General features: G+C 53.2%; 2 protein-coding genes across 2 annotated transcripts in view; one reads left to right on the plus strand and one right to left on the minus strand.

Annotated features, from left to right (window-relative positions):
* The first annotated feature begins 9,217 nt into the window (after positions 1-9,217).
* NKX2-4 (NK2 homeobox 4) lies at positions 9,218-10,351 on the plus strand. Its single transcript, XM_059843334.1, has 2 exons — positions 9,218-9,584; positions 9,690-10,351. Exons 1-2 carry the CDS (start codon positions 9,221-9,223, stop codon positions 10,349-10,351), a joined length of 1,026 nt encoding a protein of 341 aa, XP_059699317.1. The 5' UTR covers positions 9,218-9,220.
* Positions 10,352-12,768: 2,417 nt separating this feature from the next.
* Positions 12,769-25,029, minus strand: part of XRN2 (5'-3' exoribonuclease 2) — a 32,723-nt gene continuing 20,462 nt past the window's right edge. The window contains exons 28-30 of the mRNA XM_059840629.1: positions 20,769-20,829; positions 16,705-16,843; positions 12,769-13,526 (exon numbers count right to left, since the gene is read on the minus strand). Coding sequence (XP_059696612.1) covers positions 13,464-13,526; positions 16,705-16,843; positions 20,769-20,829 — 263 coding nt within the window. The 3' untranslated portion in view covers positions 12,769-13,463. The remainder of the gene's footprint in view (positions 13,527-16,704; positions 16,844-20,768; positions 20,830-25,029) is intronic.

The raw sequence follows: 25,029 nt of genomic DNA on the forward strand, positions 1-25,029 counted from the left end.
CTCTGAGGGGGATTTGGGGACAGGTGCCCCCCAAATCAGTAAGATCTGCCCACAGGCAGAAGGTACAAAAAGCACCACCCCAAAAGCACTTTCAGAGAAGCCCCTGGAGGGGTTTGGCACGATTGTGTGCCTGGGAAACCAGGATACCCTTGGGAAGAGAATTTGGGAGGGTGAAACTGGGGGGCTCCCATCCCTCCGCAGCTCTTTTGGAATATAAATTCTATTTTTAAACAACCAGGAAGGCGGGGAAGCCCCTCATCCTTGCCAGGCATGGGTTGTGAGAGGCCAGGGCTCCTCCCTCGCTCTCAGGTTCGCTGGCTGCACACAGCCCCACGCAGACAAAGATGAGAACATATTTAGAAAAGAATAAAGAAACCCATTCCACCACGGGAGTTGTTTAGATAATTGATTTCCCTTGGACTTACAAGCACTAAATAACAGCCAGCCAGGCACATCTCCCAGATAACCTTTTCCTTCAAATCTCTCTTCCAAAGGATTGGCCTTTGACAGAGGCGTCTCTGGGAGCGCAGCTCCGGCAGGCTCCGAGGCAGCTCCTAGGTAGGACCTCGCTGAGAGAAGGCCGTGACGATTCCTCAAGCAATTATTTTCTCCCCCTGTCTCCTTTGCATAGAGAGAGCTAATTAACTGCCTGCCAGGTTCTGCAGATCCAGGGCGCAGAATGAAGTAGCACAAATGTCATAATTAATTAGCAGTTTAACGCCAGAACGAACACGGCGAAGGTGCCCTGCCAATATTCCGGCACTGGGGTGGAGAGCATTCCACGTGCCAGGCACTGGGGAAGATCCAGCCTGGACAGCAGAGGGAATTTCTGCATGGAAAGGGTGGCCAGGCTTTGAAGTGCCCAGGGAGGTTTGGAGTGGCCATCCAAGGAAGGACTGGAGGTGGCACTCAGTGCCCCGGGCTGGGGACGAGGTGGGCGTCGGGCACAGCTTGGACTGATGGGCTGGGAGGGGCTTTCCCTGTGATCACACCACAGAGCCCCAAACTGTTGGAAGCTCAGCTGGAATCAGTGAGAAATGAGGAATAACCTGTCATGTCCCCCTGTGCAGCTGGGCAGGAACAGCCCACGCCATGCCGGGATTGTCCCTGTCCCTGTGCCACCACAGGGCGTGCCCAGCCCCAGGCCCTGCTCTTTCCCAGGGACATCATCCAACCTACCTCTCCCTCATCCACCAGGACCTTTTGTTTCCCTAATTTTAGTGAGAATGACCCTGCCAGTGGCCACCAGGCAGCCCCCAGCCCACCTTGCAGTGGGGACAGGGGTGTGTTTGGCACAGAGACCCGAAGCTGTCACACAGACCCGAAGCTGTCACACAGACCCAAAGCTGTCACACACCTCCCATGGGCAGCAATTCCTTCCCCAGGGATGGAAGAGGGTCTCAGCAGCATGGAATTACCAGCTTCCCCCTGGACTAAGGCTGACAGAGCAAGGGTGAGATCTGGGGCAAGCCCAGCACCAGACCTGCCACAAGAATTAAAACCAAATCAATTAGACTCATCAAGGCTGGCTCCCGGCAAGAGCCAAAACCCAAGAACTCCCTGAGAAAGCTCTCAGCCCTACCCTTGTTCCCTGAGCAGCTGTTCCCAGTGCTGCTGGGCACTGGGGAGTGTATCCCACATACCTGGAGCCCAGCAGGGGACAGCTCCCCATGGGATACCTCTAATCCTGCCCTTGCAAGATCCACAGCCCTGAAAGTAAAAACCCCATTGTCACCGTCATATTTCCTGGAAAAATCCCTTTGCCCAAGATTTTTCTCCTGGGAAGCTGAGAAGCCTCGGAGAAAAAGGAAAACAATATTATCTCATATGCTTCTCCTGTGCTTTGCTGCTTTGGAATGTGGTTTGGAGATTGTTTATCCAACATGTGAATTGTTTTCACTTAATGACCAATCACGGTCAGGCTGTGTCAGGGCTCTGGAAGGAGTCCTGAGTTTTCATTGGTATCTTTTAGCCTTCTGTCTGTATCCTTTCTGTATTCTTTAGTACAGTTTTAGTACAGTATTCTTCAATTTAATATAATATTATAAAATAATAAATTAGCTGAGAAATCTCTAAGAACATGGAGTCAGATTCATTCCTTCCTTCACTCGCCTGGAGACCCCGAAAATACCACACCCCAGGACTCCAGCATGATTCCCAAGGGCTCCAGAGCAAGGCAGATTCCTGCAGGAAAATAAGAGGGAGGACTTACAGGCATCCATGTCTCCTTCCATCCTCAGCTCCCTAAGCTCCACTCCCTTCCCCATCCACTGTGGGAGATCCTCAGGGGGAAAGAGCAAAGCGAGGGACGGAGCCCCTCAGCCCTGCATCCATTTGGGATAATCCCGCTGCCAGTGCCGGGGGAAGGCAGCGCTGAGCCCGGTTTGGGTGATTGAAATGCCACTCCTGCCTCGCAGAGCCAACTCCATGGTGACAAACAGCGCCGGGGAGCCGTGACACCGGCGGGTCAGAGCCGGCACGGCAGCACCGGCTGGGAACAATGAGGCGGAGCAGGAACCCGGCTCTGGGAAAAAGGATGGCCTTGAGGAGGAGAAAACACACGGCACGCAGGAGAAGGTCCTTAACTTCAGTTTCCTCTTTTTTTAACCTAATGAAGTCTTTTATTAACCCCATCTGGAAGAGGCCAGCACCTCTCCAACATCTGCTCGGGGGCTTTGTTCAAGTGCGAAACTTCTCCGCTGTTTTTCCAAGCGTGGCTTATTCCAGCACTTCAACAATGGGATGTTCCCAGGGATTTCTGTGCCCCCAAAGAGAGGCTACACCAAAGTGCTGACTCCTGCAAGTGAGAGCCCCAAACCAGTGGTTGGGTAATGTCCATCAGTCATGAGGGACAGTGCACTGCAGAGTTCCACATGGGAACGCTGCTCCTCGTGACGGAGCAGCGGATTCCCAAAGCTGGGAAGGCATCGGCAGGGCACTCATCCTGCCACTGCCTCCCACAGCCCAGAGGGAATTTCCCTGTGGAGCAGCTTTGGATCCAGGCAAAGGTGGCTCAGCAGCAGGGATTTCTCTGGAGGAAGCCTGGGAGACATCTCCCACCACCACATGCTAATCTGAGAGCAGAACTCGTCTCCTTGGGGACCACATCCTTCACAAACCCAGTTTAACAGACTCCTCCTGGCCCTGTCTTGTCCTGCTCTGTTATTCCCAGCTCTGGCCATTCCCCATCCAGGATCTGGATCACTTCCACACCAGGCCGTCCCACAAACCCCAGGATGCTGCCCCGCAGCCTCCCTGGGTCCCTCAATGGGATTTAAAGGATGCCCGTGTGGTGTTTCCCAGCCCTGCACGGTCTGGAGCTGCTGGCAGGACCCAACAGGGCCAGGAGGAGTCGATATCCAACCATGGAGAATCCAGCAGCACAAGGGGCTCAGGGGCCCTTGGCCAGGTCCTGTCTCCAGGCGATCCCACAGCACAACCTCAGCTCCCACAGGTTTGTCCCAGGTTTATCCCACCTCTGCCATGTCTGGGCTCCAGCTCCTTCTGCTCCACTGACAGAGAGCAAGCCCTGAAGCTGCTCCTCAGCTGCCATTGGCAGGGGGATAAATATCCCAAAATCCCAGTTGATCCCCATTTCACACCCGCAGCTGAACCACTGCACCATCTTGCCTGGCTCTCTGAATCCCTGGGAAACGACACATTCCCAATTCCCCTGTCAGGTCCTGCACCCATCAGACACAATCCAACTTCTCAGGGTTGCACAGAAAAGAGGGATGGATTTTTCCTTCAAAACAGGGGATTTCTCCCCACTTTGGTGCTCCAGGGCCCCGAGTCACTATGGTTACTCCTAACTGTACATGGAATATTGCTCTGATCCTAGAGTTCGTGGTGATTATCCTTCAGGAAGTCGCTCTTCTTCATGACTTCCTCACACTATATCTAAACCCAACCCAACTGCAGGTTTTCCCATCTTTTTCTTTTCCCCTTCCTTTCCCAAGAAAACCCATGTGCTCGTCTGGGGGTTTGTGCAGATCCAGCTCTGTCAGGAAGTGAACTTCCCAGCTGGACACAGGCAGCCTCTGGCTCCTTCATCCTCCCCACCAGCACAAGGATCTCTCCTGGGCAGCAGAGGCAGGGATAAAGCTCATCCCAAGTCCCCAGCAGCAGCATAGTGTCCTGGACATGCACTGTACCCAGCTGCCATGGAGCATGGCAATGTTGGATAACCCTGGAAGTGCTCCAGGCCAGGCTGCACAGGACCCTGGCAACCTAATCTGGAGCTGGCAACCCTGCCCACTGCAGGGAGCTTGGCACAGGATGGTCCTTCCAGTCCCTTCCATCCCAAACCAGGCAATCCCATGGTGATCCCACAGCCCAGGCCAGGTAAAATCCATGGGAAAACATCCATGGGGCCATGAGAAAGGGCTCCCATTCCAAGGCAGGAGCAGTCACAAGCAGCACAGACCAGGAGGGAATTTAAACCTGGGAGTAACTCAGGAGCCTGGGTTTTCCCGGTGTTCCCTCACCCATGCTGCAGCCACAGGGAAAGCCAGCCTTGTTACTCGCACTAATTAAACTGGGAAAACAATATGGGATGAAAAGCAGAGCCTCAGCAAAGGGAGAGAGGCAGTGGGCCCAGCACAAAGGAGCCGGTGGCATACACTGCTGCCAGGTGGGATGGGGCAGGTGCAGGGATCAGGGATTTGGGATCAGGGATCCAGGCACAGAGTAGTGCCAGAGAAACCCCCAAGTTCTGTTATCTGAGGAAAAGCTGGAGGAGATGCCTCAGGAATATCCCACAGCACTGGAGTATCTTCTGCCATTCAATAATTAGGAAAACCTTCAAAGCAGCTCTGGGATATTTTGCTTTGCTGCTGCCCGCAGTGGAACCTGCTTCACTCCCATCCACACTCTTTTCCCTTTCCAGAAACTTTTTCCAGCTGGATCTGAGGACACAAGGCATTTACGTGGGAGCTCAGTAGCTCATCCCCTTTCACAGGCAGGATGAAAGCTGGCTTGTCCCCTCTCCACAACCCAAGCCCCACGGGAAAACACATCCATCCAGCAAGCAGGAATTCCAGGGAAGGGTGTGTGAGACCAATATATTTATTGGTGGGGGGGTGGTTATCCCAAAAAAAACACATAAGGAAAACCTACAACCACAAGGATAAACATTATGCCACGACAATTACCATCACGTGAAGAGGGGCAGGGAACCCTACGGGTGCACAGGGAGATAACACCCCCTAAACCCGACTTTAGGCTAGACCAGACCTGTCACAGGGGGTCCTGGTGTGGCCGTGCCAGTCTTGCTGGGCATTCCTGATGGGCATTCCTGCCGGGCATCCCTCGGGCATCTCAGCCCGCAGTTCCTCTCTCTCAAGGCTCGATTTCACCAGGCAAGGCAGAGGCGGCGGCCGCAGGAGCGGCGGTGTCCCGGTGCCGGGTTAATTTCTCGCCTTGCCTGTGAACAGCCCATTTAGCGCCACTTCAAACTCCTAATTCCGGGGTTTACGTGGAAATGGTTTTAGAGTGCGCTGGAAACCCCGGGTTCCTTTTCCAATCTCGCCACGTCTTTAGAAAGCAATTCCTTAAGCCTCCGTTTCCGAGACCCTTTTAATCTCCGCAAATTATTGGTGAGAGCTGAATCAAGGCAAACTGCCACCACAGCGCTGTCACCGTGCAGAAAGAGGCCACCGCTGATTATTGAGAGGAAACCATCGCTTTCGGGCCGAGAAATAAATTAGCATTTATACTGGATTATTGAAAAACGCCCCCCCAAAAATCAGCCTCCATCTCCGTGTCAATTGTGGCTCGCCGAGGTCAACACCTCCGCTGTGACAGGCACGGGCTCGCACAGCAAAGGACAACTTATGTGTGGAAATGAGCCCCGAATGTGTCATTATTATCCGGGAGACAAGCCGGGCTGGGAAATAACATCTGCACTCCTGGAAATAACATCTGCACAGCCCGGGATCCGGGCGACCTTCGGCAAAAGGGGGGTAATCAGGGAGAGGAGAAAATCACTCCCAAAAATTAAAACCCAAGAGTTTGGCTTCTTGGCTTTTTGCTGTTGCATTTCCTATGTGTTTGGGGTTGGTTTTTTTCTTTTTTCTGTTGCTGTTTTGGTTTTTGGGGGTTTTTGTTTGTTTGTTTTGGTTTTTCCCTTTTTTGTTTTGGTTTTATTTGTTTTTGCTTTCTTTGTGGTTTTTTTTTTTGGTTTTTTTTTTTTTTTTTAATTTGCTTTTAAACTACTTCACTTGGAATCTGCAGCTTGATTCTCCCAGGGTAAGGAAGGAAAAAGTCCTGTTTTGTGTGGAACCTCCAGGTGATGGAGGGTTAGGTTAGAAAAACACGCTCTATAAGCGAGAAAGATTTCAAGGTTAGTGGGTTGCTTTTTTGTGAGACATTTGCCACATCAAGAGGATTTTCTTTACACCCACCACCGAAATGATGTGATGCTTTTTACCCCAAACATCATGCTACTGATGTGGGGAAAATTCTGGGGTGTTTTCAGTGCAAAATGGCCACGAGGCGTTTTGCTGGCTGCGTTTCTACCAGCTCCCCCTGGGCTGTGCTTCTCCCTGGGCTCCCTCAGGGGATGCAGCGATGCCTCTGCCCCCGGGATAAGGGTCAGGGGTGTCCCGGTGGAGCAGGGCCCGGGTCAGCCCCTGCTGTGCCCCAGGGACCTGTCCCAGCCCTGCCACCAAGGAAGCTCCTCATGGCTCCTCATCCCAGCTCCAGCAGCAGATTTGGGGACAGCCGTGGTGTTCAGGATCCCTTTTTCCCCCAGCTCACCCTTCCTGGGCTGCTGTCCTGGGACAGCCTGGCTGGATTTTTCTCCCTGTGCCTCAGGGGCTCAGTCCAGGGTCCTGGTGTGTGAGCAGGGGCTGGTGACACACCTATCCTCTGAATCCCTACAAACCACCTCGCTGGTGCCACGTCCCAAAATCCCGGCTTACAGGGCCAGTCTGACACAAACAGGACCGGTCCCTCCCAGCCCTTCACCTTATTCTGTCTGGTTTGACCCCAAAGCAGCACTGAGGCCTCGGGGAGATCCCAAACTGCCCAAGTGGCTTGCAGGGAATCACCCCTACAGCACCAGGAGCAGCCTCTCCTTTCCCAGCAGGAAGCAGGGACACCACGCTCTGCCTCTCATCCATCCATCCATCCATCCATCCATCCATCCATCCATCCATCCATCCATCCATCCATCCATCCATCCATCCATCCATCCATCCATCCATCCATCCCCAGGGCAGGGTTCCTGCTTTGCCAAGCTGCTCCCTGCCCCAACAGCACATGGGTACCTCTGTGTCCAGAGAGGTTTCAGCAGCTCCTTCCTGGAGTGTGAGCCCCAGAAAAGGAGAGGACCTGCTCCAGGAGGGATGGAAAACTACAGGTACCAAAATAAAATAAAATAAAGTAAAGTGAAATAAAAAAGTAAAATAAAAAAAGTAAAAAAAAAAAAAAAGTAAAATAAAAAAAGTAAAATAAAATAATGAAGTAAAATAAAATAATAAAGTAAAATTATCAGTCTTTGGAGGAAGACTCTGATGAAGGAAGAGCTGGGCTCAGACATGGTTCAGCAGTTCACTGGTACCACTGGTGACACTGGTGGGCACCAGGGGCTGTGCTGGGGGCCCGACCCCAGGGACAGAGCTGTGTCCCGCCTTGGGTTACCCTGAGGGACAGCAGTGTCCCACCGTGGGGCAGCGCCTGTGCTGCTCCCACAAGGATCAAGGATGTAGAGAGGCTTTTGCTTTTTTTTTTTTTTTTTTTCTTTCTTTCTTTTTTTTTTTTTTTTTTTAGCAGGGGAGGGGAAGAGAGGTACAGGAGAAAAAAAGGATGAAGGTGCCCGGAATTCTGCCCGAATGGTGGGAAGATTGCAACTGAACAGAAGTGTCGGGAAGGCGGGATTTGGACGGCAGTGCGCGGAGATTCGGGACCTGTTTAACTCCTGACCCTCGCCGGGGTCTCAGAGTTTCAGCGTGGAGCACAAAGTTTAAAATGTAAAATTGTGCTCGCAGCGATCTTTTATTTTTAACAATCACCACAGACCTGCAGGTGCCTTGCCTCCAAAAAGATCAGGAAAAGATGCGGTTTGAGAAGGGAAGGGTCCAGCCTAGAGGGTGTGGGATACCCCTGGCTGCCCAAAACCGGCCTCAGTCCCCGCAGAGGGGAGGGAATCCGTGCGCGAACACCGGCAGCACCTCGGGAACCGGTGCCGCTCTGGGGGGAGGTTGCTCACTGAACACACCGAGTTTTATCAATTTCTGGGGAAGGCGCAGCCCCGCGGTTCCCCGCGCACGGCCGGGCGCGGCCGGGATCGCACCCAGCGCATCTCCCCGCGCACGGCTCCGCCCGCCCCGTCGCGGCGGTGCCTGGCCCGGGGGAGCGGGGCACAGCTTCGGCCGCGGGGTCTGGCTGAGCCCCGGCCTCTGAGCCCGGCATAGACCCCGCTCAGCCTCGGGAGCGGCCCCGGGAGCGGCCCCGACGGGCGCGGGGTGCCGGGGCAGGAGCCCCGCAGGCGCTTCCCGGGGCGGGGGAGCGAGTTCCGCAGCCGGTCCGGCCTCCGCCCGTGGGCTCGGGCTGCCCCGGGCAGCCTTTCGTTGCGCCGAAACCAACGAACAAACGAAGAACGACCGAAAAAAACCCGAAAACGCAACCGCAAACGAAGCATCAGCCCTGAAGGGGCTCCGGTGCCGCGGGGGTCCCCACTGGCCTCGCACCCCGCGGCAGCGGCTCCGAGGGGCCGGGACCAGGGCCGGGCCGTTGCCGTGCAGCGCCGGGACCCGGCCGGGAGAGGGGACAGGGCTGCCCGGTGCTGCCGTCGGGGCCGGGCGGGAGCCGCGCCGCTCCGGGATGTTCTGCCCGGGGGTGGCCGCGCACGGTGGAGAGGGGATCGGGGGAACGGGCATGTACTTACGGGCGAGGGCGGCGGGGACGGGGCCGCTCGGAGCCGCTCCGGCGCTGCCCCGGCGTGGCCGGGCTTAAGAGCCGTCGGGCGGGCGCAGGACAATGGCCGGGAGGAGGGGGCCGGGGCCGGGGGCCGGCGGGAGGCGGGGAGGGGCCGGGGCCGCCCGCCGCCGCTCCGCCCCCCCGCGTCTGGCGTAAACCCGGCGCCGGGCTAAAAGAACCGGCGAGCTACCGGCGCCCGGGGCTGGTGGCCGCCGCCGCGGACGGCTCGCCGGTGCCGGCGGCAGCGCCCGGCCCGGCCCGGCCCGGCCCGCCCCGTCGCGTCCCGCCCCGCCGCGCCATGTCGCTGAGCCCCAAGCACACGACGCCCTTCTCGGTCACCGACATCCTCAGCCCGATGGAGGAGAGCTACAAGAAGTTCGGCGGCATGGACGGGGCGGGCGGGCTGGGCGCGCCCCTCGGGCCGTACCGCCAGGCGTCCGTGCCTCCCGCCGCCGCCGTGCCGCAGCACGTCCCCGCGGGCACGGCCGCCTATCACATGCCCCACGGCGTTTCGCAGTTCCCGCACGGAGCCGTCGGGGGCTACTGCAACGGCGGGCTGGGCAACGTGGGCGAGCTGCCCGCCTACCCCGAGGGGATGCGGGGCGGCGCGGCGGCGGGCGGCGGCTGGTACGGGCCCGGCGGCGACCCCCGCTACTCCAGCAGTAAGTGCGGGCGCGGAGGGCGCGGCGGAGGAGGAGGGGGGCGGCCGGGCGCGGGGGGAGCCGCGGCCCCGACGGGGCGGGCGTTGAGCAGGCCGTCCCGCTCAGTCTCCAGGTTCATGGGCCCGTCGGCGGGGATGAACGTGGCCGGCATGGGCGGCCTGAGCGGCATCGCCGAGGGCGCCAAGGCCATCGTGCCGCTGCATGCGGCGCCGCGGAGGAAGAGGAGGGTGCTCTTCTCCCAGGCGCAGGTCTACGAGCTGGAGCGGCGCTTCAAGCAGCAGAAGTACCTGTCGGCGCCGGAGCGGGAGCACCTGGCCAGCCTGATCCACCTGACCCCCACGCAGGTGAAGATCTGGTTCCAGAACCACCGCTACAAGATGAAGCGCCAGGCCAAGGACAAGGCGGCCGCCCAGCAGTTGCACCCCGGCGGCGGCGGCGGCGGCGGTGGCAGCGGAGGCCTGTGCCAGCAGCCCTCGCCGCGCCGCGTGGCCGTGCCGGTGCTGGTGAAGGACGGCAAACCCTGCCCGCCGCCGGGCAACGCAACCCCGGGCCCCGGGCCGGCCGCCCCCGCGGCCCCCGCCGCCGCCGCGCCCGCCGCGCACCCGCACCCCGGCTCGCTGGGGCAGGCGGCCGACCTGGAAGAGCTGTCGCCCAGCCCGCCGGCGCTGCACGGCCCCGTGGCTCCCCTGGCCCCCCTGGACTCGGCCAGCGTCGACTACAACGGCGGCATGGTCAGCCCCAACCTGCTCTACGGCAGGACGTGGTAATCGGTGCGTCCCGTGTGTGTTCCCCCGACTGCCCCGCTCGTCCGGCACCGGACGCTCCGCCCTGCCCGGTGCCCGCGGGGATCGCCGACGGCCGTCCCACTTTCAGTCCCCTCCCGGCCACCCTTCCAGTTTTTTTTAAGTCTCTCCTGTTTTTGGACAAACGGCCCCGACGGCAGCGCCGAGTGCTTGCGTGAGTGTGAGTCCGTGTGGATGTGTGTGAGTGTTGGCATGCACGCGTGTCCGCGCCTCCGTGTCCCGGCCGCCGAGAGCTCCTCCCGACGGGGCGGGGGCAGCCGGGGCAGCGCGGGGCTCCGCTCCGGCCCGGCCCCTCGCCCCGGCGGCAGCGCAGCCCGGGAGCCCCGGCGCGTACCGCGACAGCCCCGCGGAGCGCCACAATAAACCCTCCGAGGCGCAGCTCATCTCGGCCGAATTTATTTCGTGGGGGTGCCCCGGAGTGCCATTCCGTTCTTATCTCCGTCCGAGGTAAATTGGGTCGCAGCTCAGTTGAGGCGGGAGCCGTGGCAGGAGAGCCCTGCAGCGCCGGTGCTCGGATTTAAGGGGAAAACCCCGTTTTTCTCGTTATTGTTATTAAATACCGCGCAGTTAATGAATGCCCGTGCGTGGACGGGGCGCGCGTCCCGCGGAGCCGCCTCAAGCCCCCGGCCCTTGGCTCAGCTCCCGACGAGCTCAGAGCCCTGCGGAGGTGACGGAGAGCCCGGGGATTCCCGGGGCTGGACCCCGCTTCCCGCCGGGATCGGACCCCGCAGCAGCCGGGGCCGGAGGATGCGCGGAGTTTATCCCCGCGCCGCTTTCCGAGGAAATCCCGCACGTCGGGAAACGCTCCTCGGGACTTTCCGGCAATTTTTCTTTCTTTTATTTTTTATTTTAATTTTATTTTAAACAATAAAGGAAGCCTTGTTCTCACGACTCGGCTGCTTCTTTCTCGGTGTACGGACTGAAGGACAACCTCAAAATCCACTTTTTTCTGCCTCTCTGTCGGCTGCCAAGGATTTAATTCTGCGCCCCTCCCACCTCTGCCAGGCTCCCTTATTTTTGGGGGACCCGCTGAACCCCAGCCCCGGGAAGCACCGGGGGCCGCTCCACTCCTGGCTGTGCCATGAAGGAACGATTCTGAGATGAAAAATCGGGATTTTGGCCTCTGCAAGACCACAGACCCACACCCCCTCCCCAAGCCCCATGCGGGAGCCTGGAAGGGAAGGGAATCTCCACCGTTCTTCTGGAAAGAGACCCCCTTCCACCCCGGCTCCCTTCCCTTTCCGTGAGGGAGAATTTCTCCCTGCTGGCTCCCACGGGAAATGGCCCAGAGTGTCTGGGGTGGGACTGAGCCCAGCCTGGTGAGTGGCTTCCCCCTCAAACTCTGTTAAATCCAAGGGGATATATCGGGCTCAGCTCCAGCCTGGCACAAAAAAATTGTTACCCGTCAGCAAAGAAGCCTGAGGAGCTCCACAGGGATGCTGTCCCAGGGTGACCCCCAGGCTCCTCAGCAGCTGGGGGCACAGGCAACTGCAGCAGAGCCCCTGGAAGGGTGGTGCTGCCCAGCCAGGTCCTGCATCAAAGCCAAAAAAAGGAAGCCCCAGGCCAGCACGCTGCTCTGAGCAGAGCTCCAAGGCTCCGAATGGGCAACGCAGCTCCCAGGGCCCAGGCTGGTTCCACTTGGGATCACACTGCAAGGGGGTGAAGGGTTGGGCAAAGTGAAGCCAGCAGGGATGAGCCTTTCCCACAGCAGCCCCCCAGATGTTTACCCAGACTTTTTGTGCCCCAAAAAATGGGAGCAAGGGAGAAAGCCACCAGCAAGCAGGTCCATCCACCTTTGGAACATAGGCGACCCACCCCACTCCTTCCTCCAGCCCATTCCCATGAAAACTCACCCTCAGAGCTGGTTTTGTCCTGCTGGAAAAGCAAAATGGCTCTTTTTGAGCACCCAATCTTTTCCCAGCTGTAGGAGAAGGCCCTGGGGAGGGCTGGCGGCTCCCAGCCCCGGGAATGCTGCATCACAATGAGGGATTCTGCTCCACCTTCCATCACTTGAAAATAATGAATCCAGGTTGATTTCTTCCTTCCAAGTTAAATGGGACTGTCAGGGCTTTTCCCCCAGTTGCTGGTGATTAAAACCTGGATGTTTGGAAAGAAGGGAGCTCCAAGGAATCGGGGCAAGAGTGGGGCTGGGAAGTTTACTGATTTACACAATACCTGGATTTAATGGAAAAATCCAAAGGGAAAGCTGAATTAGATGCTCTCCTCATTTTCTTTTTTTTTTTTTTTTTTATTAAACAAAGATTTTAAATGCTAGAGATTGGGTGGAATTATTTTTCAATAAATCAACAGGAATGTGTGCACACAGGTAAAAGATACAAACAGACAGTGGAGGGGGCTGGAAATTAACCACATGCCACTGCTCAGAATTTCAAAAGCCACTTTATAAAGCAAATAAAAATATTTACTGATTTGGTACACTCACACAGAAAATCCCTAGAAAGAGTGCTAAAAACGAATGGAATTCCTGCCCTTCGCAGCCGTTTTAAATTAGGTATCAAACAGACAAACCCATGGCCCCTGCCTGGTTATGCCATGACAAAACCCACGCCAGAAACAGGCACACATCCAAAAAGTTGAAATGTTTTACTTCAGAGTCCGAGAAACTGAAGGAAGCATCTGCCAAGGAGCAGAGAGTGCTGTGTCTTTCAGTGCCGCCGGCTGCCTGCTGGGTCTGCCCCGAGAGTCCATAAAATCCCATTTCTGGGCATTCTTTCCAACTCCTTGTCTGTTTTCAGGCTCTTGTGTGTGGAGTAGAGGATGTTTGGAGTTCAGAGTGGTGGGCAGTGCTCGGCCCAGCTTGGATATGTAAGGAGGACAATGCAGCACTCCCACCTCGTCCGACGGCAATCCGCTCTTTCCAGTCCCTCCCAAAAAATCATCATCAGGTCCGTAAGAAATGTGCACATTTAAAACAGGCATCCGTTTAAAAACTGCAGGGCTGGTGCTTAACAACTTCATTTTTTTTTTCTTTCCCTCTCCCCACAAATAATAAAAAGAACAAAAGCAAAAAACCCGGACGTTTTCCATGTTTAAAAAAAACCCCAGGAGGCAGGAGCTAATTCCAGCTGTACCTTCCTGCGGGAGGTGGGAGCGGGTAGGGCCTCCCGGGGCCGTACGCCTGCAAACAAACAAACAAAAGCAAGCATTTATTTTTGGGATTAGCAGCACAAGTAAACAAGTGGGGTGAGCTCGAGGCGCCATAGGGAACGGGGACAAAACATCCTCTGCACAGAGAGGTGCCAGGGGCAGGGCTGAGCATCCCTCATTCGGCTGGGGAGTCTCCCAAAAACACGGGCTGGGGCTGGAGCGCCTGGTGCAGAGCGGAGCTGCGCAGCACTGGCTTTGGAATCCCAAATAAATCCACCCCCAGTCAGCACCATGGGCAAGGGACTTCCCACCTGTGACACCTCTGCTGTGCCCTGCTGCAAAGGGACAAATGTTGGAGGCAGGGACGTGTGGCAGCTCACACTCAGCGTTTTCACACAAAAGAATTTTAAGGAAAAATGAAAGCTGCATTTGTTGTAGAAGAGGCATTTCCAGCACTCGTTCGTTTTAATAAGAGGTCAAAGAGATCCAAATCCCCCTTTGGAAGTGACTCCAAATTAGATGTATATTTGTAGTTAAATTTAGGCATTTGGCACATCAAGTATCCAGGGGAAAAATCTGTTGGAAAATTACACAGAGCCCCCCTGAAGCATTTAAAATGATTTCCAAACCTGGTACATTGCAGAGAACAGCAAGTTCATTAAAGGTGATGTACCAACACCAGCTACAGGCTTGGTGTCCTCTTTACTCAGGGATTTTGGGTGTGGAAGGAAAAAGGGGCTTCCTTCATTTAGAAGAGAAATCTCTCTTCACCACAGCCCACGGCAGCTGGGATAACCACAGAAACCACCGAGCCAGCAAGCAGACCTGCCAGGGAGGCTCCTGCAGCCCGCCTGTGCGGGAAGGTTTGTTTGCAGGCTTGGTGAACTCAATTAAAAAAAGAAACAAATTGGCTACATCCCTAAAAAAACCCTTCCAAACCATCAGCAGGGAAGGACAAAGCGGTGGCCCGGGAGTGCTGCAGCAGCCACGGATGTGGACACTCCGTTGTGTGCTGCTCCGGGCTGGAATAAAACTGCCCAACACCTGCACCACCCCAGCAAGCTCATTCTTTGCTTCTCTGGGAGAGCTGGAAGGCAGCAAAGCCCCACTCCCAGGGAGCCCCCCAGATCCATGGCAGCTGCATTAATTTTGTAAGCACTCTGCGGCAGCGCGTTTATTAACCTCTTCAGACCATGTTCTGTACGCTGTAAAAAAAGAATTCAGAGGTGAAAGGGCCCAAAGATAATTATTTATGCTGCTACGTGTCACCACTTCCACTTGAATCCCTTTTCAAGGCTTTAAAGCTTTGAAATTTTCAGGCAGCAAGGCCGGATTCAATGATTAGGCTGGCACCCTAAACCCTTTCAGGTACTTTCTCATTTCACTCCAGCCTCGAAGAAATAATGACATCTGAAAGTTCATTTAAAAATAACGAGAAAAAAAGCAAAAAAAAAAAAAAAAAAAAAAGAAAATTAAAAGCAGATAAACAGTTGCAGCACAAGTGCAAGGGAAATTTTTTAAGGAAGCAAATTCATTGGAGCTAGAAGATTTGTGCTTAATCATGAACTCATCATGTACGTGAATAAAAATAAAAAAAGGGTTGTCACTGCTGGGTTAAAGGTTTCCTGCACCCACAGGTGGGTCCATGCCAGCACCGGGGGAATTCTGTTCTGGGCAAGACCACACCTTTACCCAGGCTGTGGATGTCCACAGGGCTCCAAAGTGGGAATTAACAGGGATACCCTCCCTGGGCCCCCACTGCAAACCCTGCTGGGAAACCATTCCTGCTCCCTTTCACAATTCCAGCTGTTGGGCACCACAATTTAAGGCTGGGAATGAAGTGCCCCCAGCACAGATTCCTTTAGCAGGTGCATCCTGCCCGGGATGAAGGGCAGAGCAGGGTGTGCCATGGCAGACAGACTTTTTCAGGAGTCCATTTCCCAGACTAATTAAACCCTGCCCAGACTCCAGCAGCACAAAAGATCCTCCCCTGATTTTTCCCTGGGAGCACAGCAGCCCCTGCTATGGATTAGTGCAATCAGGGATTTATTCCTCTGGCTCTGGGGTTTTGGGTAAACCTGTGTGGCACAAACTGAAAGATTTTTTTAAATCTGATCCTATCAACGTACCTCATCCAAATTTTAAATGTATTTTAGAGCTCCACGGGTTGGGTCAAGGTTCAGGCCCCATTATTTCCCTGTGATTATGACCTATGTTGTTGAGTTCTGCCTCCAGTCCCAACCAGTGCTGGCAGGGTTTGTACTGGTGCTGTGCCATGTAACACACATCTGGGGACTGGGCAGGTGAGCAGGCTGGGAGGAAGAAAATTGAAACTAGGAGTGACTAAAATGTGACTTGTCCTGAGCTGAATCGGGCCCCAGCAGAAGGCACATTTCCAACAGTTTGTGCCTTAATTTCCACATAAAGGACAGGGCAATGGGGCTGCCTCCTCCTCCTCCTCCCTGGGACTGGTCACTAGCCTTCCCACAGTTCTGACTTCCACAGACAGCAGCAGAACTAGGAGTTCAGCCTAGATATCCAAAATTTATTTAAAATGAGTGTTTAGCAGTGTGAACACCCAGAGTTCTGGTACAACGGCATCGCAGATCATGTTTTACTGGGATCACACCCCCCAAAAAATTCCCCAAGCAGAGTCACCTGCTACTTTCAAGCAGCATTTTCACTCTGTGGCATTTTCGTGAACTGCTGACCAAGTCACCTGCAATTTTGGATGAAGTTCTCCCCTCACAATTGCTTGTTTCCTTTTAACTGCAGAGAGCTATTTCCACGTTTATTCCTCTGGCTAGGAGAACCCAACATTTGCATTAAGCAGTTTTTCAGCTCAGAGAAAGCCAATAAGAAATTCAGGAAGCTGTAAGAATCTACTTTTCAAACATGCTGGACAAAAGGTCCAGTGGGCAGATTTCCTTGTGGAAGAGGAAGACTGGTGGGAATGCTTGCCTCAGGCTGCAGGAGGAGAGTGACCATGTCACGGAGGGTGCAGTCCCAGCAGGGGCCTTGTGTCAGGAGCACATCCAGAGGGGCTGGCCAAGGCTGGGCAGTCACCCACCTGTGCCTGGTGACACAGTGACACTAAATCCAGCTCAGCAATGCCTGCCCATGCCACACTCCCCCTCCACAGCCCCAGGAGGGGGACGCCTCGGCTGGGAGGGGAGCACGGCGCACCACGTGGGGCCCCGCTTTCCTACCTGTCTGCCCCTGTCCATGCGGTCCTCGGGTCTCTGGGGGTATCCCAAGGGCCCCAGCCCCTGGTACTGAGCTGGCTGGAACTGGTTTGGGGACTGCATCACGCGGTTCCAGGCGAGGAGAGGAGCGGCTCCGGCGGTTCTGCGCAAGGAGAGAACACTGCAGTGGGAACCGGGCTCCTGCAGAGCGTCCCACAGCACAGACCCACTCCTGGCTTTGTCTCTGAGCCGAGCATGGACAGCCAAGTGCTAGTGAGAAACCAGGAGCAGGGAATATCTTCCCAAATCCTCCCTAAAGGCCGCTTTGCCGAGCTCTTCCTTCGGCACAGCTTGGAAGCCGCGCTGCCACGAGCGGCAAACTCAGCGGCACGCAGCAGATTTTTCCAATTCCCTGGAAGGCTCCCGTGCACCTTTTATTGCAGGAGCAGATTTGCCGATCCCAAAGGCTCCCCAGCACCCCAGGAGTAAACATGTGCCACACGGGAGCCAGGGGCTTTCTTTGAACGCCCAGACTCTTTCTGGAAGCCCATTCTTCCCAGTTAATTGCAGGTTGCAAATGAATTCTTACGGCGAGCATTCGGAATCTAGGGTAGGGGCCTTGGCTGCTTTTTCCCATCCATTATTCTGCTCAATATGTCAGGAGGTCTGATCGGGAAGAAACCTTTTCAAGTTCTATTGATGCCGTTTTCAATTGACCACGGTGACCTAGCAACATAAGCACTAATTGGCACGGGCTGACTGACATTTGGTGTACAGTTTAGATGGGAACGCAGATCCCACATCCATTATGGCCCAGTTTGCCATCCCGGATTACCCACAGCAAGAAATGTTTTCATTTCCTTCAAGTACCCATTCTGACATGATAATTAGAAAGCAACAGGTAGAACACGTCCAATATTGTTTGATTCAAAATATTTAGGGAAATGCTACAGCCGTGATCTGGTTGTTACAGCTGAGCACGGCTGAGGGAAAATTCCTTAAAGGATTCAGAGCAGGTGGGTCCTGCAGGACAATATGATGTTGTGAGGGAAAAACATGGAGAGTGGAGACAGTTAATCCTTCCTGACCCCTGCTGAAGAGGGACTTGGCTGAGCAGAGCAGGGCCAGCCTGGAGGGAGATGGGGATAGGAGAGAGCAGAGGCTCTGCATCCCAGGTTTGGGATCAGAACAGAGGCTCTGCATCCCAGGTTTGGGATGGGGACAGCAGAGAGCAGAGGCTCTGCATCCCAGGTTTGGGATGGGGACAGCAGAAGCTCTGCATCCCAGGTTGGGGATGGTGAGAGCAGAGGCTCTGCATCCCAGATTTACCTGGTGCACTGCACATCATCCCAGGTTTACCTGGTGCACTACACACCACTCCTCAGAAGGAGCCATGCTGTAGTTAAAGCTAAGAGCACTTTACCTTTGTGGGGACTAAACTCTCAAACTCAACATTCTAAGTTCATCCTTTGTTCATTACAGCTTCTTTTGATTTAGTATTTTGAGTACTATGTTTTTTCCCCTTGTGAGTCCTAGAAAACAGCAGACTCTCCAGGAAAAATACACTGCTCAGCCATAAGGAAAGCTGCAGAGAATTACCTATAGAGCCCCAGCTCTGGGGCTTTCATTAACACTCATTTTGCCTCTACAAGTGCTGGTGATAAATATGACTGAGGCTCACAGGCCAGCTCTTGCTCCATGCCTGGAATAGGGAAGTTTGACACAAATTTCTTTTGACATTAATTTTTATTTGGCACAGAGTTTAAACTTTTTACGTGCTATTGAGTGAAAAGCTGAGATATTTAACAAATTAAACACAGCACCACTAACATCACTGCTTTGTTGGGGCACTGGTTGGTGACCTAAATCACCTGAGGGTGGAGATCTGTACACAGCAAAGCTGTAACCAAAAAAAGAACTGCGCCACTTGGAACACCCAGGAGCTCACACAGGCACTATCCAGAGTTACATCAACTCCAACACATTCAGCCAGGTCAGCTAAATTCAGGAGAATTTATGCAGGAAAACATTCCTGTCTTCACACCCAGCCACTTGGAAATTATTTGTATGAATAGGTTAAGCAAAAATGATTTGTTCAACCAGATGACACATTTCCATCAGCCAGGTAGCAAATCTCTCTCTATAAACTCTGGACTGGCCCAAGAGCCTGGAAAGGACGTCTGCAGTGCCCAGGAATGTCAGGACAGGGGAGAGGGACCACAAAATTCACTTTCCCTGCTGCACACCCTGGTGCACCACTAGGTTTAAAAGCAAGAAATCCTGCACAGGAGACAGGAATAGGTGGATTATGGAGAAGCAGCTTTACACTCCTGGTTTTTCCCCCCAGGCCTGGGAAGGAAGAGCCAGCTTAGCCCCTGCTGCATCATTCCATCCCTGAACTAGCACACCTGGCAGGGACAGGGCTCCTTGCTTATCCCTTACTCAGAGTGGTGAATCCAGGATATCCCAGCCTCCTGCCCACCCACTCCATCCCACGGGGCTGGAGCAGGGCTGGCCTCTCCCTCAGCTTCTTCCTTCCCTCCCTGAGCAGAAATCCCTGGCTGCCCTCCCCCAGGGCACCTATTGCTCCTGGAGAGCTGCAGCAGCAAGAGGGGCAGGAGATTGGGAAACCAGCAGTACCCAGGGAAAGAAAAGGAAACTCAAAATGCCTGCAACAGGTTCAGATGCTTTTTCCTGTACCAAGTGTCTCCGTGTTTAACCTTCTGCTTAAGTCTCTGTGCTTGCCTCTGTACAGCAAATAAACATCAGCTCTAAGCATGTTTGATCTGCTCCCCAAATCCAAAACCTTCCAAGAACATGGCAAAACTACTTATCCTCAGTGCTGGCAGAGCTTTTCATAAACCCTGCACAGCGTAACAAAGGGAAGGCAGTGACAAGTGACAGACCTGCAGCAGTCCTTCACAAATAAAAGTATATAAATTGGATTTAATTAAGGGGTGGGAGTGGCAACTCCCATGGCCCAAGCAGTATTAAAGTTTGCATTATGAATGAATCTTGCCTTACAATATTCCACACAGATGAGGCACAGGACAAGGGAGCCAGGCTTACTTCAGTGGGGATCAAAATGGTTGCCATGGAAAGTGACTGTGGAGAGCTCAATAAATTCCCCCAAAGCCCATATTTTCAATGGTGAAACATTTGCAAATAAACCCAGGGGAAAAAAATCTGGGTGTTGGAGCAGAAACTTCTCTCCCTCCTCCATAAACATAAATAAATGTCATTATTCATAGCTGACACAGGTAGCCTGGGTTTATTGAGCCCACCCCACCGGAGGACACACAAGCCATCAATGAGGGGATGCATGTAAAACATCCCTGATTATCAAACCATGTCACATTCCTTCTATTCGATGGCACTTATTGGGCTGCAGATTCCATAATCCTTCCCTGAGTCCCTTCTGCATTTAATTCAGTTCAGCCTTAAGTAGTTAAAGAAACTGTTTTCAGTGGCAACTAATAACTACTGACCTACAGTGACACTGCCCTACAATGGGCTTGTCAGGCCTGAAAAACTTGTACCAAAGAAGCTGATTAGGACTTCAAGAGGTTTGTAGCAAGAATCAATGGCTGGTCTGTGCTAATGCTGCGGCTGTGGCACAGGAATGATAAAAGTGGAACACCATTAGTTATGCCTCATTAAGCTCCACAGCCCTCCTAAAAAGAAATTTGTTTAGCCTGTCCAAAATCTAATGCAGTTTTAAGCTCTCTGTGTTCAATTTCATAGTATCTCAAAAGCTTCAATAAGATAAAGGCCAAAGAACCAAGAACAGTACCAAAGCACCAACAGTAAAGTTAATTTTGAAGCCTGAGTTTTAATGGAAAGTGTTTTTCCCTCCTTTTTTTTAATACAAAGTACTCGAGCCTTTTAAAGGATGAACACCACGTAGTGGGCTCTCAAAACATCAATAAATCATGGACATTAATTAACTCAAAAAACCTGCTGTACAGCATCATTTCCACAATTTTAAACTACAATACTGCAAACAGAGCAGGGAAAACCAAACATAGGGAAGGCTGGCAGAGCCCAGTCCACCCTCCTGGGAACGTTTCACATCCCTCCTGCCTTACCTTTGAGGTGTCTGCTGGAACAAGGGTGTGGGACCTCTCCAGGACTCCTGGGGCCGAAGATCTGGAGGGCAGAACGAGATGGCAAAATAAGAGAGAGCAAGTACAACTCACGAGCCATGCTCACTCCTCTGCATGCCCCAGAGATGCTTTGGAGAAGCCAGCCAGACAGGAAAGCTCAGGCTGGATGTGCCACAAACACACTCCAAGTCATGGCTTCCTGCTGCTGGCTTGGACAGAGTCCTGCTGCCAACAGAGAAAAAGCAACTTTTTTGGCTCTAGCACATCCAATAAGCTTCATAACAGAGAGTTATGAATTTTAAGTGCTAGAGCTGGCGTTGGTTAGTGCTCAGATGCTTCGCAGGTGTCTCCTCTTGAATTTTTGAAGATGCAAAAACCTCATCTGTCACCCTAACAACTCAGTTCAATATTCATACATCTAACCAGTACCTTCATTACTATGCAAAAAATACACACCCACCACTGTGTTACCACAACACACCATGTTTGTGACCAACAAAGATGTCAAAGTCAAAATATGGGCCAGTTTCCCTCTGACTGGGCTAAGTTATTCCTTAAAGGCAACTAAAACAATGGCCAGAGCATGGAACAAAGTGGATGATTCTGTTTTATTCACGTTTAGGTAAATACAGTTATATTTAGGATGCAAAGGATAAAGCATTCATTAAAGCAAAATATAAATACATCATCACTAAAGATACTAAAGGTACATTTAAAAGTTACTGCGGGCAGTGATAATACACTAATAAAAACCTATTAATGATGTCTCAGATAATGGAATCAGACTGAATTAAGCCTTTTTGGGTAAAACCTTGGCCAGAGCCCCAGTGCTGGCGTGCAGGAGACCACCCACTCACCCATTGTTTGTGCCACCCAAACCAGCCCTGCACAAAGGCGAGGCAGGAGCAACGCTGCTTTAACAGGGCCCGCAATTAAACGCTTGTTGTCCTTCTAAATAACCTGGTCAGCAAACAGGATAAAAGCAGCAGCTCCTCAATAGCACCCAGGCAGCCCCCAGCACTCGGGGCCAGCGTCAATCAAAAGCTCCAGTTTCACTGACACCTTTGATGGCTTTTAATGGCCTTCAAGTGTGACCTAATTCCAACAGCTGGTTCCAGCAGCTGGATAATGGCCGGCACACGGACACCCTGCCGTGCTGCCAGGGGCCAGGACATGGAAGCCTGGCCTTCCCTGGAAAGGGGGAAACATAAAATAAATAAGTCTGTGCCTCTCTCCTAGCTCTGGCTGGATTGTCTGTCTCAGCCCCAGCCAAGAGAACACCAAATAAATTCACAGCTCCAGCAGCTCTGCTCTTCCCGGGAGCCCTGCTGGGCAAAGCCAATCCAGCCCATAATTCTTCGTTTATCCCCCATGCAGGGTTATTTATTCAGCTTTACACCTATACACACAACTACATCAACCAGGATATCAGCCTGGTTTTACACCCCCGGGCACACACACAGCTACCAACTGATGCTCCTCAGCTCCTCTTTTCCAGCCAATTTCCAGCCTGAAGCAGATCAGGACTGAGGGTAGGGAAGTGGCACTTCCCTGCTGATCAGCCTGGGAACCTCAAGGGCTTCTCCAGGCCTGAACAGGCTGAACCCACACAAAACCTTGCTTATTTTGGAACACAAGGGGAGGGTAACAGAATCCACAGTGCTGCTTTAGGGGAAAATGAGCAGTTTTTCAACTGGAGCTTAAAATATTTTTAAAAAGTTTTGGACAGCCCCTGAGTGTCCAACTTTCAATCAAAAATATCCTAAAATGACTGTTTCTATAATTTTCAAGTTCACAGACAGCAGCAGCACAGAAACACAGGCAACACCTTGTTTCCAGACCCTTCCTCTCCATGTGAGCAAGGACCCAGCTCTCCTGCTGTAACCACACCTTTCTGCAGCTCAGTTTAAGCAAGACTTCAATGAAATCATCATAAAAACATTTAAAGCCCTCCCTATTCATTTGTATGGCTGATGGAATAACCTTGGAAGGAGAGAGTCTGGAGCAGTGACTTGCACTTCAGAAAGGTACAAAATGAGAGAAGGAATGACAATTAATATTTTCTTTAAGCTGCAAAACTTAGGCATTTCCCAGAGCTATAAGGCCAAAGAAACTGCCTTGTCTAGCAGCTCCTCAAGTAACAATTTATCTAATCAGGGTGGCAATCAAAGAGAAGATTTTGTGTTTACTGATTGCACTAATCAAAATCACTTTTCCAAGGCAGCTAATTGACAAGTTTACTGCCTGCCACGCAAGTCATAAATCAGATGTCCTGCTCTGCAGGAGCCAAACCTGCCATTCCCAGAGCGCTGCCACCCTGCACTTGACTCCCCAAGTTATCAGCACAGACAATTATTCATCAGCTGAAAATTGGCACATCCAAGGCAAATCAGGGAGCACTGGTGAGGAACACCCCCAGCCCCTGAGGCTCTTGAGGAGGAGCTGGCTCCTGCCTTGACCTCATCGCCCTTCTGGAGGCTGATTTTACTGCAGCATGTGAATGAAAACACCACACACCACGTGCAAAGTTGCTCTGCATCAGTCCCACTGAATGTGGGGAATTTGACCACATCAGCTGTGGTTTTTCAGGGATGTGTGGGCTCCAGGTGCTTCCCAGCCCAGCCACACCACAAGTGCAGTTCTCTCACAACAGCACAGCTGATGAACACAACTTGGACACTGGAGAGAACCTTGTGCCATCCAAGAGGCCTTCCCATTTCTCCTGATGTGATTTTCCAGCTGAAGGTACCAGTGCTTTGATGAAGACATTGGGGACTGAAGAGGTGAGTGCAAAAGGGAAGAAGATGTGGTGCTGCCAGACCTAGGAACACCTCTGGGGACTCCAGGCAGAATGTTGTTGGGGTGAACTGGCCCAAGTGCTCGTGAATTCCCAACCACACTGTGCAGGCACACTGCTCCCACTCAGCAAGAGCCTCACTGCAGTGGGGTTTGGGGAGCTGCTGACACTCCTCATCTTCACAGGTCTGCTTGACACCAGACCCACACAATCCATAATCCAGGATGTGTTATGATCTTTGGGCAGGTGAACATCCAAAAGGCTGATCCCAGCAGAAATCCAGGGCTATGCCACCTGGAGGTGTTCTTCTAACAAGGGTTTAAGCAAGTCTGACTCTACCTGGTAGAAGAGGAGCTGAGGCACACGTGGTTCACTTGGCATTGACAGTCCCAGGTGGGCCAGGCTGGGGCCTGACCCTGCAGCCAGTGAGCAGGATGGGTTTTGGGAATGGTTCTAGGGAGCAACACGGCCCTCAGGCTGTTTGATCCATCCTCCTGATGGACACGAGCTGTCCTCAGGCCCCAAATAACGAGGCACTGAAAGAAACAATCTCCAAACTCTAAGTCAAGCGCCGCCGTAATCCATTGCAAAGACTTGACGCCGCAGTCAGTGCAAATGAGAAGTTAATTAGAGTTCGAGTCTAATCTCCTAGGACAGCCTTAGCAGAAGAGGAGGAACAACACCTCCCAGTGAAGTGCCAGAGGACACTTCAGCATGCAGCACTGCGGTGTCCCACAAAAGCAGAGTGCCAGGAAGTGACTCCGGAGAGCACGGCTGGTGCACGACCCTGTGTGGTGAAGGAGCCTCCACGAGGCAGCTCCACCTGGCTCCTCTCCCTGCTGCTCCACACAACAGCAGCACAGCAACCTCTGCCTCGTGGATAAAGCAGCACAGGGAGGAGGGAAGAAAAGCCCAACCAATTGCTCTGAGGTTTGCCAGGCACACCTGCAGAACGGCGACCAGGGACGGCTGTGGCGCTCCCAGGGGGAGGGAGGCCCGCATCAAAGAAAGCCATCAGACAGTTTTCCAAGGCCAACAGATGGACAGGGATTTCTCCTCTAGCAGTGGCTCCAAGCCTCCTAAGTTTGAACCAGTCTATGGCACTGCCTGCAGAGTACTGCCTGTTGAGCACAAGGGGCTCAGGTGCCATGAGGATGAGAGCTTGGGAGTGCCTCATTGGCAGGATCAGGTGCAGGGATGTGGGACAGACAGAGTACATTGGAACATTTCCCACAGCATATCAGGACTCAGCAGGAACAGCAGCACAGGGACTGCTGGGCTCCCAAAAACCTCCCCAAAACCACATAAATATTCTCTTTTTGGAGACGAATTTGCGATGCCTATCTGGTAGCTCTGCCTTCCCATACCCCATATTCTTCTTTCCAGATCGTATTTAAGCACAGATAAATAAGTGAAATAGATGAAGAGAGATGATGTTTAGACCAA

This window comes from Haemorhous mexicanus, chromosome 3, assembly GCF_027477595.1.
Source record: "Haemorhous mexicanus isolate bHaeMex1 chromosome 3, bHaeMex1.pri, whole genome shotgun sequence".
NCBI lineage: Eukaryota > Metazoa > Chordata > Aves > Passeriformes > Fringillidae > Haemorhous > Haemorhous mexicanus.